The following is a 15006-nucleotide window of genomic DNA, read 5'->3' as shown; positions in this document are numbered from 1 at the left end:
GAGATGTGGGGGATCCCCAGAGCTCTGCCTGCCTCACCCCTGTGCTCCCAAGGCAAGGCTGAGCAGCTCCCAGGGCAGCAAATCCCCTACAGAGGGACAGAGGGAGGACAAGGGACTGTCTGCTTGGGAGGAGAGAGATGCCAGGCTGCTCAGCAAAGCCTGGGATCCATCAAAGTCAGTGCTGCCTCTTCAGCCCCAAAAATCACAGAATCCTAGACCTAGACCCCCAAGGATCATCCAGTCCAATTCCTACCCTGCAGACACCCCAGCAATCTCACCCTGGGCATCCCTGGCAGTGCTGTCCAAACCCTCCTGGAGCTCTGGCAGCCTCAGGGCTGGCACCATTCCCTGGGCAGTGCCCAAGCCTCCTCCCTGACTTCTCCTGAATCCCCCAAACCCAAGTTATACAGCAGAGTTCATTCAGAGCAGGCTCCTCTTCCTGGAAAATTCTCATTCAGCATCACCATCTTGTTGTCTGGGACAACACATCAAACCACCAGCAACGACAACAAACAAACTCTTCTTTTTTTTTTTTAGCTTTATTTTTTTCTTCCTGTGAAAATGCAGGTCAAAAACGTTAACTTCAAGAAATCACAGTTTCATAAAGTGTCATTCATTCCATACAAGCTCCTCATTCCAGCACCTTCCCCCACTGCCCATCTCAATGAGGAGATCCTCAGCTCACCAGCAGCGATTTTTCCAGACTTCCAGAAGGAGCTGCACAACAAGAGCCATCTGTGTTTATCACTCCTACTTGTCCTCCCCACCCTGAGCTGGGGTTCTGTCCTAAACACTCGTTATGAAACCTGACAGAACAAGGAAAATGCAAATCTTTCCCGACTTTCTGCTGTCAGTATTGCCTTCATCTGGAGGCCAGCTTGTTTGTGCCTGTCACAGCAAAGTGACAAGGCAAGGGAAGAGGAAACTGTCCTGGCAGCAGGAGAGAGCCAGGGACAGCTCATGGACCTGTAAACACCCGGAGATCAGCCCAGGGACTCAGGATGAAGCACCGGTGTTTGGTCCCCAGGCAGGGAGTACACACATCCCTCCTGATAGCAGGACCGGCCAGCTGGACCTGCAGCCTCACTGGGCACTTGTGTGGCAGCAAAACAGGGCTGGAGGCTTGGGACAAACAAACAGGGGAATCCTGGCTAATGCTGCTATGAGGGGACTGGGGAACATGGACATCTCCATGGGCCAGGAGATCTCCATGGACCTGGGAACATGAACATCTCCATGGGCCTGGGGATCTCCATGGGCCAGGAGAGCACCATGAGCCTGGGGAACACAGACATCTCCATGGGCCAGGAGATCTCCATGGACCTGGGAACATCTCCATGGGCCAGAAGATCTCCATGGGCCAGGAGATCTCCATGGGCTTAGGAACACAGATATCTCCATGGACCTGGGGATCTCCATTGGTCTGGGAACATGGACATGTCCATGGGCCAGGGAAACACAGACATCTCCATGGGCCAGGAGATCTCCTGGAACACAAATATCTCCATGGACCAGGAGATCTCCATGGACCTGGGAACATGGACATCTCCATGGGCCTGGGGATCTCCATGGGCCAGGGAACATGAACATGTCCATGGGCCTGGGAACACAGACATCTGCATGGGCCTGGGGATCTCCATTGGTCTGGGAACATGAACATGTCCATGGGCCAGGAGATCTCCATTGGTCTGGGATCACAGACATCTGCCTGGGCCCTGTGAGGACATCCCAGGCCCAGGAGGGTTCCCTGCCCTGTGCAGTGGCTGAGTTCAGGTTAATGCTGCAGATGCAGAGCCCAGGAGTCCTGCAGGCAGTCCTGCTGTTCCCTCCCTGCTGCTCCAGGGCTCACTCCCAATGCCCAGGCATGGAACTGGACACCAGGACATGGGAGCACCCCCCAGGTGACAGAGGCACAAGGTGCAGCCTTTGGGATGGAACCCACCATGCTTTGGGACTGACACACCACCACACACTCACAAAACAACCAGGTTTTCCTCCTGTCCCCTTGGAGCAAGCTCAGGAAAGGATCCAGGGATCCACTGAACCTGTGCTTGGGAGTCCTGGAAGAGGATCCCTCCTTTGATCCCTCCTGCTCCAGAGCTTAAACTCTTGAGTAATTTATGGCATCTGAAAAAAGAAATGGAGCCAACCCCCCCTTCCCCACTCCCTCCTGGAAGACATGTGCATAATGTGTTAATTATTTACTGAAAAGACTCTGAATGTGGCATAGTAGATATAATTAGGTGCCTATTTTGGACAACGTATTAAGTGCTTTAGAACAAAAAGTGCTATAAAAATGATACCCAAAGTGGTGACAGGTTTCATTTTTCTTCATGAGTTCCACTTTCTTATTACAAACTTGAGTTTTCTGATCAGGGATGTCACTGTCTGGTGGAGCAAAACCAGCCCATGCTCTGGGAGACCAAAGGGAAGGAGCATCCCTTGTTTAAGGAGTGCTGCTCCCCAAAAAGGGAGGCTCAGAGTTCTGCTTTTCCCAGCTATTTTCTGAGTGAACTTCCCTTGGGAACACTTTGCTGCCCCATGGTGTCTCCCAGAGCAGCACAGACCTGGCAGAGCCCACCTTGGATTTGGGAGCTGCAGCCTCAGAGCTCTGGGAGAGGCACAGCCAGAGGGAGGGATTGTGATTTCCAGGTGTGCCAGGCCTGGAACAGCACAGCCCTGAGCAAACACACTGGGAGCTCACACCTCCCCTGGGATCTGTTCTGGGGTGGAGAAGGGTGAACAACACCCACCCACCTGAATTAACCTGTGAGGTTTCAGTGTGTTCCAAACATTCATAAATCAGTAAAAAAAACCAGTTTAAAGCTTAAGGCATTGCAGGCCCAGCTGCCCGTCCCACTCAGTGAACCCAGGCTGAAGTGAGGGAGGAGTGGGAAGCCAAACTGAGCTCACAGAACTGGGGCACTGGGCTGGACTGGGAGCTGGGAGGGAGATTTTTATAAACTCTGCAATAAAATTCAGCCCTGTCACAGCTGACAGAGCTGATGTCCCTTAACAGCACATCTGAAGTCCCACCTCAGAGGTGGGAACAGGATGGAGGAACAACCCCTCCATGGAATTCTGTACCCTTCTCCTGCCCTGCCTGCCAGGGACACCAGAGAGAGCAGCAGCTCCTCTGAGCCCTGCAGGTGGGAGCTGCAAGCAAAGCTCTTTCTGGGAACAAAGTTCTTTTCTCATTCAAGAATGAAGCGACCGCGGGGAAGGGTGGGAGGTGAAACCAAGAGCCAGCCAGTGACTGCTGTGGATCCTCCCCATGCTAAAGGCTTGAGGTGGAGATGATGCTCCCCAGAGCCTACAGAAATGTTTTTTCCTCCAGCTGGAAGGAAGTCAGCCAGCTCCCCTTGGCACAACACTGAGGGCACCCAAGCTCCTCCTCTGGGCAAGCCCAGCCACGACCGACCTCACCTTGGAGCAGGAGCAGAGTTCTCGTGGCCCTGCTCTCCTGAACAGCACAACCTCCTTCCTCTGAAAAGTGAGGAATCTCCACCTACCATTCTCAAGCTCTAACACACCCAAAACAAGGAATTCCCACTGTCCTGGGGAATGTCTAAGCTCAGGACACGTCTTGGAAGTGGATCAGAGCAGCCAACAGCAGCGAGGGCAGCGAGCTGTGATCCTGCTGCAGCACAACCAGCAGCCACTGCACTTGGTGCTCCACGGCAGGGGAGGTCAGAAGCTTCTGCAATCCCTCCTTTCACAAGGTGCAAAGCTCCAGAGCAGGCAGGGCCTCAGGGCCTGTTCTCCAGCTGGCCGTGCTTGACGCGCCAGGCCCAGCCCACGCTGCAGTCGGGGGCCAGGGTGCACTGCAGCTCGATGCCAGAGTCAGGCACCTCCATGTTGTAGTGCACAGGCTGCCCCTCCTTGGTCACCAGGCTGAAGGCAGGCACGGGGATCTGGGGAGCAGAACACACAGAGCTCAGTGCCACTTCCAGTGCCCTCCATCACACCCCTCTGTTGGGGAAGATGAACCAGGAAAGCCTTACAAATATGATTGTCTGGCAAAAGATTTTGAGAATATAGAAACTATAAGTGAGATTGAAATGAAAGCAAGCTTTGAGATCCCTCAGTTACTGAACAACTGGAAAACAATGGTGTGGCTGGCTGAAGGTGATCCCCTTTTGATGAAATAACACCCTCTGCAAGCAGGCATGTCAAAGAGTCCGAGCAGACCCTGCCAGCTTGGCAGAAGGGGCCCAAAGAGGAGTTTGTAGGGTTTAAAATGTAACACAGGATGGTAATGTAGTAATTCTTATAGGCTGTATGGAAATGCTATAGGATTTGTATCTTGTACTGGTTTGGTTAGTGAGAATTAGAATATTCAATACAGAAGATGATTTATTGTATTGGAACGGGAACCTCGCTCACTTACTTACTTTTGTATGGTCTTAGCTCTTACTCTTACCTCTTGTCTCTTAGCTCTTGCCTTTTACTCTCTCACCCTCTCATCCTCTCTCCCCCTCTCTTCTCTCAGCCTGCTCTGAGCTGTGGCTGCAGCTCCCAGCAGGGCCCTGCACCCAGGCCCTTTGCAATAAACCCCAAATTCCACAGCCTGGCTGCAGAGATCTCTCATCTCCGTCCATCCTGACCCTCCTACCCCCAATTCTCCTATGCCCCTCCATCACACCCAGCTTTTCCCAAGGCAGGAGCAGCTCTCAGGGAGGGGCTTGTGCTTGGCAGGAACATCCTGAGCTCCACTCATAACAAAACACCTCAGAACTGGACTGGGCAGTGCCCACCCTGCTGCCAAAGTATGGAAATCCAGGGCACTGGGAATATTTCTTATGTCCTGACCCCCACGGTGTCACAGACGTTTTATGAAAAAATCCTTTCCTTGGGATTTTTTTCTCCTGAGAAGCTGAGGAACAAAATGTAAACAATGGTTATCTGCTGCTGTGGAATGCAACAGGTGCATCTGGGATTGGTCTCATGTGGTTGTTTCTAATTAATGGCCAATCACAGCCCAGCTGTCCAGACTGTCTCAGTCAGTCACAAGCCTTTATCATTCCCTCCTTTTCTGTTCTTAGCTTAGCTAGCCTTTGATGAAATCCTTTCTTCTATTCTTTTAGTATAGTTTTAATATAATATTTATAATAAAATAATAAATCAGCCTTCTGAAACATGGAGTCAGATCCTCGTCTCTTCCCTCACCCTCAGACCCCTGTGAACACCGACACACATGGGGAGCTCTGACTTTGACCCTCATTCATGGAGAAAGTTTCCCAGACTTCAAGCTAGACTGGAATCCACAAAAGTGTGAAATGGATTATAGAGAGTAGTGTAAGTCCATCACTTGGTGAGAAATTGAGGTTTTGGGATTTTTAGTGTGTAGTGGATGGAAGCAAGATGGAGGGCACAGGGTGTCATCCTGGGTTTCTTCTTCATGGGTTTGGGTGGCATTTTGTAATTGGGCAGAAAAGCTCACATTGGGAACAGTTATTGGGTTAAAAATGGAAATAATCTAGGTGTCAGTTCTTAATTGGACAGTTTAGTCTTAAAAGACCTTGGAACAAGAGATTGTTGGCCATTTTGTGCCTTGCTGCAGAACTCACAGTAGTGAGACTGTTTTACTGATAAGAAATAACAAACACCTGAGTCTGAACATGAATTACTGTCTCAAGTGCCTTCAATCCAGACCCAGAGAAACCAACAACTGGTACCCCCACACCAAAGTGCCTCCCTGAGCTCTGGGCCATGGCTGGGGGATCAGGAGCTGCCCATGTTTGGGCACCTGAGCTCCTCTGCAGGTATTTTGCTCTGTGATGTCCACAAGAACAGAGTCTAGAGAGAACCAGCACCACTGGAACATTTTCTAGATTGGTGCCCAGAGATGATCCCATTTTACAGTGAGATCTTTCAGATCCCATTTTACACTGAGATGAGTCACAGTCCCACAGACTCTCCAGAGTTTCTTTCAGGAACAGCCAAAGCAGCCCACAGTGAGGTTCACAGGAGTGTGCCAACATCTCCAACAGAACAAGCTGGAAGCACCCCAGCCAAACAGAGCTCATCTCCCTGAGCTGATGCTACTGCTCATGATGAAAAATCTATATATGATTCTTCAGGGAGAGGGGAAAGAGTTTATAATTGAGGAGAAGGATTTTTTAAGCTGCAGCACAGAATATCTATATTCTAAGATCCCTGTGCTCACTCTGACAACTGGCACTGGCTCACAATTCAGGTTTGGTACCAGGTTTAGGCTGGATATTAGGGAAAATTTCTTCACTGCAAGAGTGGACAAGCATTGGAACAGGCTGTCCAGGGCAGTGCTGGAATCACCAACCCTGAAAAGGTTCAGAAAATGAGTGGATGTGGCACTTGGAAATATGGTTTAGTGGGCCTGGTGGGATTTGGTCAAAGGTTGGACTTGATGATCTTGGAGGTCTTTTCCAACCTTAATGATTCTGTGATTCAGAAAACATCCTCTGGTACCACACTCACAGCAGCAGCACTGAGATTGTGCTTCTAAAGCTGTCCTAAGGACCCCTGAACCACTCCTGGGTCTCTCTGACATTCAGGGGTTATGAGGGAAGAAATCATTCCTCAAATGATGCACTGAGCTGCAGTCTGTGTCTCACCTGGCTGCTGATCCCCGTGGCAATGTCTCCCACCTTTGTCCTGTGGAAATCTCTGATGTGCAAATTTTCTCCACTTAGCAACTGGATCTGGATTTTCACTCCTGGAATGCACAAGAGGTTCTTTGAGTTCTTCTGAGCCACAAGGACCTCACAGCCCACAGCAAAGCTGACTGACAAGGCACACACATGGGGAAAAGCTCATTTTTGTCATTAAGGATTTCATTTATGTAGGTCTTTTGCTGAGCATGGAGCTTGCTGCAGACAGCAATGACTCACAGAGCAGAGCTGCATTTAGCAAGAAAGCAGCTGAAGGGATTGATTAATTTGCACAATATGCCCTCAAAATTCTGGGTGGATATTTGTGGTTATAAAACATTCCTTGCACATGGAGGCTGCATGAACCAGGGCACACAGGCTCTGTGTGTGTGCTCAGAAACTTCCCTGGATTTTACTGCACAGACCCATCTCTCACAGACATCTTTTATGAAAAATCCTTTCCTTAGGATTTTTTCTCCTGAGAAGCTGAGAGGCCTCAGGAACAAAATGTAAACAATGGTTATCTGCTGCTGTGGAATGCAACAGGGGCATCTGGGATTGGTCTCATGTGGTTGTTTCTAATTAATGGCCAATCACAGTCAGCTGGCTCGGACTCTGTCTGAGACACAAACCTTTGTTATCATTCTTTCTTTTTCTATTCTTAGCCAGCCTTCTGATGAAATCCTTTCTCCTATTCTTTTAGTATAGTTTTAATATAACATATATATAATAAAATAATAAATCCAGCCTTCTGAAACATGGAGTCAGATCCTCATCTCTTCCCTCATCCTCAGACCCCAGTGAACACGGTCACACCCATCTGTGACTGAGCCAGACTGGATCTCCTCACACCCATTTTTAGGTGGATCTGTGCTGGCACAGCAACTGAAGGACAAAATGAGTTTAAAAACTCCATCTCCAGCTTGTGTAGGCAGTGAGGAAGTGATTTCTGGCCATTTCTCCCTGCTGTGGGAGGCAGCCCCACCGTTGAAGCAGCTGGGGGTGTCCGTGTGCCGGCTGCGGCTCAGCAGGTTGTTCCAGCTGCAGCTCTGCCCCTCGGCCTGGCTGTTCCAGGAATGGATCCCCGAGCTCATGGTGTCCCTCAAGCTCTGAGAAGCCTTCATGGAGTTCTGCAGGAAGAAGCACAAGTTTTGTTTAAGGTTCTGAAAGAAAATGAGCCGGCAGGAGATGAGCATTAAAATAAGGTCAGGAGGAAAAAGGTGGAAATGCACAGGGATTAGTCAACATTTATGTGGCATGTGGGATTGCAGTGCAACAGATATTATAGATATTATCAGATATTCCCAATAGTTAAATCAATAATGAGCTGAAAAGCTGAGTGAGAAAAGGGGGGTTGTACTGACTGGAAGGAGAATTAAACATCAGTTAAAATATTTCTCACTTACTGACATTAGAAACACGCAGGAAAAACAATTCACTGTACAAAACCAGCCATAGGCCCTATGCTGCTGCACTGCTGTATTGTCCCAGTCAATCTGACACCAGTCTGAACCAGTCAGAACCAAGTTACAGGTATGGTGTAGGTGTTAGAGGGAAAAACCAAGCAGAGTCAGATCCCACACTGCACACTGTGTGTGCCAACAGCTGAGCTGTGCACAACTCCCTCAGTCCTCCTCAAAAAGCACTGGAACACTGAGAAGAGAGACAGAAATAGGACACAAAGCTGCTCCCAATCAGAACTGGCTCCTGCACAAATTGGGGACTGAATGTCTTTGAAAACTGTGATTAAAGGACTTTTGTCCTTTCCTGGTCCAACAAGGCCTGTTCAGTGTTCCTCACTGATATTCGCCACCACAGAGAGCTAATTTCAATCTAATTGAAATTGGTAAATAACCAGGATTATGCATTCATTACTATCAATGGGTTAAAATAAGTTCATGGAAAATAGATCTGCGAACGAATATCCAAGATTTGGGTCTTTTTTCCTGTCTCACTCTCCTGGCCTTTCCCTAAACCATGGCCAGGAAGAGGACCCTGCACAGCTGCTGGGTGCAGCTCCTGCTTCCATCACTGCTTCCCCAGCTCCTTCCCCTGCACAGGCAGGGCTGAGGCTGCTGAGATTTTCTGTATCCACACTCTTGAAGCTTCAGGTGAGGATACAGCACAGGAGAACCTCTGGAGGACAGGATCCATGCTGGACAGGGAACCAAAGCACGGCTACAACCCCCAACACCCCACTGGGCATGAGCAAAGCTTTCTTCCCAGCAAACTCGGTGTCAGAAAGCAGATTTTCATGGGTCACAGGTCCCAGTTTTGCCAAGGGGGACAGGCAGCCACCCCCCAGCCATCCCCACTCACCTTCTCACTGGCATCTGACACAAAGGGGCTGTCAATGCTGAGGCAGGAAAGCATTTGCTCCTGCTCTTCCAGAGAGTAAGGCTGGGAAAGGCTGTTCAGAAACAGTTCTGCAGCAAAAGGAAGAGAAGGGAGACATTTCCAGTGTTTCAGGGAGACATTTCCAGTGTTTCCCTCCATGCCTCCCCTGCTCTAATCACAGTTCTGCCATTAATACCCAAAGCTTCTTCAGCAATATTTAATATTTATTTCATTTGGGAGCCAGCAGAGCCCAACACACAACTCTGCCATGCACAGGACACTGTGACACAGGGAAACTGAGCCAAGAGGGGATGGATTGTGCAACAACATGCAAAATAACACCCCAAAATCATCAGTTCTTGCCTTTATGTCTCCTGTGAGATGCCACTTTAGATCTATCCACATTATCAGGGAAAAGCCAAACTCATGCACTCAGCTCTCACAAGTATCTGGAGGTTTGTACTCCCTTATCTGGATACAAGTACTTACAAATACTGCAAATATTCCTGATAAAATCCAGACATCCCATACATAACCTGCTCTTACAATGCTGCTGAGGCCCAAAGCCATTTGAGAAAGAAGCTGCCCATCAGCAACCCCTAAAATTCCTCAGGTTTCTGACACAGTTACGATTCAAACCATTCTCTTCCTAATTTATTTCAATTAATTCAAAAAGACTAGAAGATATGGGAGAAAAAAAGTGAAATGTAGAGTTGTATTGGGGAAATGGAACTGGACAAATCACTGGTTTCCACACTGAATTTAAATACTGCAAATATCCCTGATAAAATCCAGATATCCCATACATAACCAGCTCTTACAATGCTGCTGAGACCCAAAGCCATTTGAGAAAGAAGCTGCTCATCACCAACCCCTAAAATTCCCCAGTTTTCTGACACAGTTACAATTCAAACCACTCTCTACCTATTTTCTTTCAATTCACTCAAAAAGACTGGAAAATATGGGAGAAAACAAAGTGAAATGTAGAGTTGTATTGGGGAAATGGAAGTGGACAAATCACTGATTTCCACACTGCTGGTTTTCAAACTCTGGTTTGCTGTTGTAACCAAATTCCTTGGCTGATGGCTGTAGGTTTTCCAGCACCCAGAACTAAACAGTTGCAGGCTGGTTTTAACTGCACTGCTTTGCTTGACATCTGCTATTTCTTTATTTTTATCCTGGCTTACCTCAATTAACAAAAAAAAAAAAAGTTTGAACCCAAAATTGGAGCTGAAATTGGAATTCTGACACTGTTTACACAGTGCAAACAAGCACAAGTGTGAAACAGGCTGCTTTCCAAGAGGTTCCTGCACCTCTCTCAGAAGGTTCCCCCCTGTTGAGGAGGAAGGAAATTCTGTTCACTCCCTTTGTGGCACATTTAATTGGTTCAGAACTATTAGTTTTGGTAGCTTGAAGGAAGGTTGAGCAATTTGTGTAACGAGAAAGGAACTATGAGCAAAATGACATCCAAGCTGAAAACCCAAAAATAACTGTCAACAAGCCAAGAGAAAGCAGCTGTATTTTTATCCTGCTCTCAAGCAAAAAGAGCTGAATTCCTCCCCCAGCCCAGTGCTCACCAATTTCCAGCTGCTGAAGTTCTTGCTCTGAAATGGTTGTGGCTCTTTCCACGTGGCTGCAGCTCTTCAGGGGCAGAGGGGTTGAGGAGAGGGGTGGGGGATCACAGGTTTCAGGTAACTCCTTGTCCTCATTCCAGTGGGGTCCCTCAGCCTCCTCTGTTTGCTCCAGAGATGGAGGTGGGAGGACTGAGCTGCCACAGGAAACTTTGACTGACAGTTTTGGGTCAGAAGCAATCTCAGAAACTGGGCTCACTGTGGGGGACAGGGATGTTTGTGCACTGTTTTCTTTGTTCAAAGAGAAATGTCTGGGCTCTCTGTATTCACCTTTCCAGGGGCTTCTCACACCTCCCACTACAAAAAGAAAAAAAAAATACAAGCATTATCAAATAAAGCAATAAAAGAGGTAAAAGTTTTCCTTTCCTGTAAGAATTTTTGAAGTGTATTTGCTGTAAAATGCCCAGCTTCTTTATAAGATAAAACCAGATCACCTCCACAAATTCTTGCTGTATTACAGAACCACTCAGCAGGATTAAGTTGAAATAAATTAGTGATGTGTCAGGGGTAAAACTGAACCACAAGTATGAGTTACAGCTAAGGATGCAGTAAATCCTGCTTGCAGTTGTGCAGCTGATGCTTCAGCTGACAGGAGCCCTCAACAAACCCACAGAGAGCTCTCCCCTCCTTCAGCAGAGAAGGAAGAAGAGCATGTGACAGCACACAGGAAATTATCATTTATTTGGGTGACAAACAGGCTGCAGGCAGAAGCCATCAACCCAAAAAATGCATCAATGCTGTGCAAATGATATAGTGGACAATAAAACTGACTGGCCCTCCCAAAAGGAGCAGCACCAGTGGGAATACAAAGGTTCAGCTGCATCAGTTACATCAGCACATTTCTACCTTCCTCAAGTGCCACGCTGGTTTTAGTTTTGAGCTCTGATGCAGATGCCCTGTGCAGAGGCTCCTTCTCCAGCCCCAGCTTTATAATCTCAGCAGTGAGAGGGTTGCAGGAAGGTGGAATTTCCCTCACAGGAGGCGGCTCTTTAGCGATCTGTGTAACAAACAGGAAGTGAAAGAGGTTACACCAGAGAGGCTTAATTTGATTTCAGGAAGGTTCTTCCCACCCTGACAGTGTTTCCAACTGAAATGAAAGCATTAAGTGAGAGCTGAACAGTAATTTTATTACAGCTGAATGGCTCAAAAGGCACACCCAAGTCATGAGCAGGGCATGGAAGAACAACCCAAGCAGAGCAAGCACAGGGAATGCTCAGCTCCCAGAGCAAGGCTGGTATCCTGTCATGTAAGAGCCTGAATCAGAGACTCCAGGAGCTCTCCAAAATGCAGTTTATTGCAGCCAAAATGCAGTTTATTGTGTACAAAATGCAGTTTATTCCATCCAAGAGGTTACAGCAGTCCAGGGACCTGGGTGACAGAGCTGTGCCTACAGCTGTCAGCTCCAGAGACCCTTAGTTTAGGTTACAATGCATTCTATACTTTTCTTTTGGTTGCAATGCATTATATATTTTTCTTTGCTGAGCATCTTAATAAAGCAGAAACCAATCTATACCTTAACTTTTATCTCTAGCCCATCATAACTACTGTAATTACCATATTCATGTTAACTGTTCTCCAATCACTCAAAGTTAGTACATTACAGTTTAAGCTAGAAGTTGTTTTTCTTGCAGTGGAAAATTCTGAGACCTTTTTTCTACTTACTTGGTTGCCTGTGTTATCTTCCTGCTTGATAAAAACATCTTGTTTGAGGTGGGTTTATCCTTTGCTCTAAGCCATAAAAACCCCTTCTAACTAACATAACCAAGAAGGCAAAGGGTATCCAGTAATTCTTTTCTTCTATATCAAAACTTGCTTCCATCTCTATTCCTACATTTCAAAATCTTGCTGCTAAGCACCTGTGAGACTTCCTTGTCAAACTTTCATGCTTCCCAATGCTGTCAGATGCTGAGCTGGCTCCCAGCCATCCACCCTGAGGTGAATGCTCCCTGGCCAGCAGTGACAAGCTCAGGCAGCTCACCTGCACAGAGGTTGGGTCACTCACCTTGAGGCACAGAGGGTGGTTGTAGTACTGGGTCCAGGGGTGGCAGCCATTGAGCATGTGCAGCATCATGCAGCAGCTGCTCCACACGTCCACCTTGGAGTCACAGCGCTTCCCCATCACCACCTCGGGGGCCATGTGGGTCTCTGTGCCAGGCACGTAGTTCCCTAAAGCAGCCAGGAGGAAACTCAGTGCAGGCAGGCAAGAGAAATGCTCCAGTGCCACTGGGAGGGGGCCTGAGGCAGAATCCCTCTCTTTTCAGCTGAAGTGAGACATGGCAGCTTTGTAGGATGGAGTGGTTTGGGTGGGAAGGGACTCAAAGTTCATTCAGTGCCACCCCAGCCATGGCAGGGACACTTTTCACTGTCCCAGGTGGCTCCAAGCCCTGTCCAACCTGGCCTTGGGCACTGCCAGGGATCCAGAGGCTGCCCCAGCTGCTCTGGGCACCCTGTGGATTCCTAATTCCCAATATCCCATCTGACCCTTCCCCCTGGCAGTGGGAATCCATTCCTCTTGCCCTGTCCTTCCAGGCCATTGTCCCAAGTCCCTCTCAGCACTCTGGGAACGCCTTTAGGCACTGGAAGGGGCTCTCTCTGAGCCTTCTCTTCTCCAGGCTGAACAATCTGAGCTCTCCCAGCTTTTCTCCATAGTGGAAAGACTCCACCTTAACCCAAAAAGCAGCATTGTGTTCTCAGAAGCTGTTCCCTCTCAGAGCCATCCCTTATACACAGAATAGGGATTAAACTTCCCTTGCAAGCAAATTTAGGAGGCAAAACATGAGCTTGACTTTAGAAAACACCCTTCTCTTTCAACAGCTGCATGAAGAAGCATGGTTAAGCTTAATTGGCCAAAAAAAAGGAATTTTCTTTAGTGGAGATCAGGACTCTTCCTCACTATTTAGTGAGGTTACACAACACGTTTGAGTAGGATTTTAAAGTTTCAGTGTGGTTTCTTGCAGGGACAAAACACTTAAAGCAGCACACTGACATAATCTTACAAAAACCTTTCTAGCCTGGGAGATAAGGACCATCACCTCCCAAATTTCAGGTCATTTTGGCTGTCAGTGGGATGCCTCACAGTAATACCAATAAATGAGACACCATGAGCAGTTGCTTGCAAATCAGCTGTTCCCTCTCAGAGCCATCCCTTATACACAGAATAGGGATTAAACTTCCCTTGCAAGCAAATCTGAGAGGCAAAATGAGCTTGACTTTAGAAAATAAACCCTTCTCTTTCAACAGCTGCATGAAGAAGCATGGTTAAGTTTAATTGGAAACAAAAAGGAATTTTCTTTAGTGGAGGTCAGGACTCTTTCCCACTATTTAGTGAGTTTATACAAGTTTGAGTAGGATTTTAAAGTTTCAGTGTGGTTTCTTGCAGGGACAAAACACTGAATGCAGCATGCTGACAATCTTACAAAAACCCTTCTAGCCTGGGAGACAAAGACCATCACCTCCCAAATTTCAGGTCATTTTGGCTGTCACAGTAATACCAATAAATGAGACACCTCAGCAGCTGCTTGCAAATCAGCCACATGTAAATGTTCATGAGGATGAGTCAGAAGGGCAATTCCTCAGAAGAGCAGCAGCAAAGCCTCACCTGTGACCAAGCACTTTCCCAGCCCATCTGGGTGCAGGTGAGCAGAGTGGCCAAAGTCACACAGGAGGGCCCTGCTCCCATCTGCTGACAGCAGCACGTTCTCAGCTGCCAAGAGAAGGGTTCCATTAGTGTCCTCTGCATCAGGAGATGGGAAAAACACTAAAAAGCACACACAACTACAGTTTTCTAAGCCCAAAGGATTAATTTCTCCAGTCACTGGCTTAAGCAAGCACAGAGCTGTAATTATCATTTATAAACTACCAATTACCTGCCCTGGAGATTCTTGTAGCCCAGTGGTGGTGCCAAGCACCTTGGCAGACCCATGGGGTGACAAGAGGAGGTGACAAATATGATATTGCCAGCAGTCTAGAACCAAGGGAAACTCTAATATCAAACATAGATCTGAAAATCTAGTAAGTAGATCCCATAACTTAAGTAAGTAATGAATTAATAATTTAATCTCCAAGCAGTTTGCCTCTTCTAAGAAAAGGGAAGAACAAGGTACTTCAAACACTTTCCTACCTTTGACATCTCCATGGAGAATGTTTTGAGCATGAAGATACTCCAGACCCTCTAAGACCTGGCCCAGGTAGCTGAGGGCTCTGTCCTCGGGCAGGCAGCCACTCTGTTTAATGAGCTGCCCTAATGAGCCACCTAAAAAGGAATCCAGGGAGTCCATGTTATCTTCTGTTTAAATTCTCCCCAGCATCATCATTAGCATTCCTGGTGGTTTCCATTGAAAAAATGAGATTTTCCAGGTCTGACAGCACTTATCTTCCACACATGGCTCAGTTCCTTTTGTTAATAC

At 47.6% G+C, this 15006-nt stretch overlaps 1 protein-coding gene across 3 annotated transcripts in view; it reads right to left on the bottom strand.

The window, feature by feature from the left end:
- Positions 1-1080: 1080 nt before the first annotated feature.
- Positions 1081-15006, bottom strand: part of MAP3K14 (mitogen-activated protein kinase kinase kinase 14) — a 30600-nt gene continuing 16674 nt past the window's right edge. For 2 of the 3 annotated variants that reach the window (XM_064733651.1, XM_064733652.1), the window contains exons 8-16: positions 14721-14852; positions 14199-14303; positions 12603-12766; positions 11447-11597; positions 10547-10897; positions 8952-9058; positions 7618-7762; positions 6597-6697; positions 1607-3914 (exon numbers count right to left, since the gene is read on the bottom strand). In XM_064733651.1, coding sequence (XP_064589721.1) covers positions 3750-3914; positions 6597-6697; positions 7618-7762; positions 8952-9058; positions 10547-10897; positions 11447-11597; positions 12603-12766; positions 14199-14303; positions 14721-14852 — 1421 coding nt within the window. In that variant the 3' untranslated portion in view covers positions 1607-3749. The other variant, XR_010442900.1, reaches the window with a different exon arrangement.

Source organism: Zonotrichia leucophrys, chromosome 27 (genome assembly GCF_028769735.1).
Source record: "Zonotrichia leucophrys gambelii isolate GWCS_2022_RI chromosome 27, RI_Zleu_2.0, whole genome shotgun sequence".
Classification (NCBI taxonomy): domain Eukaryota; kingdom Metazoa; phylum Chordata; class Aves; order Passeriformes; family Passerellidae; genus Zonotrichia; species Zonotrichia leucophrys.
Note: the sequence above shows the minus strand (reverse complement) of the source record. Positions and strands in the feature narration are given on the sequence as shown.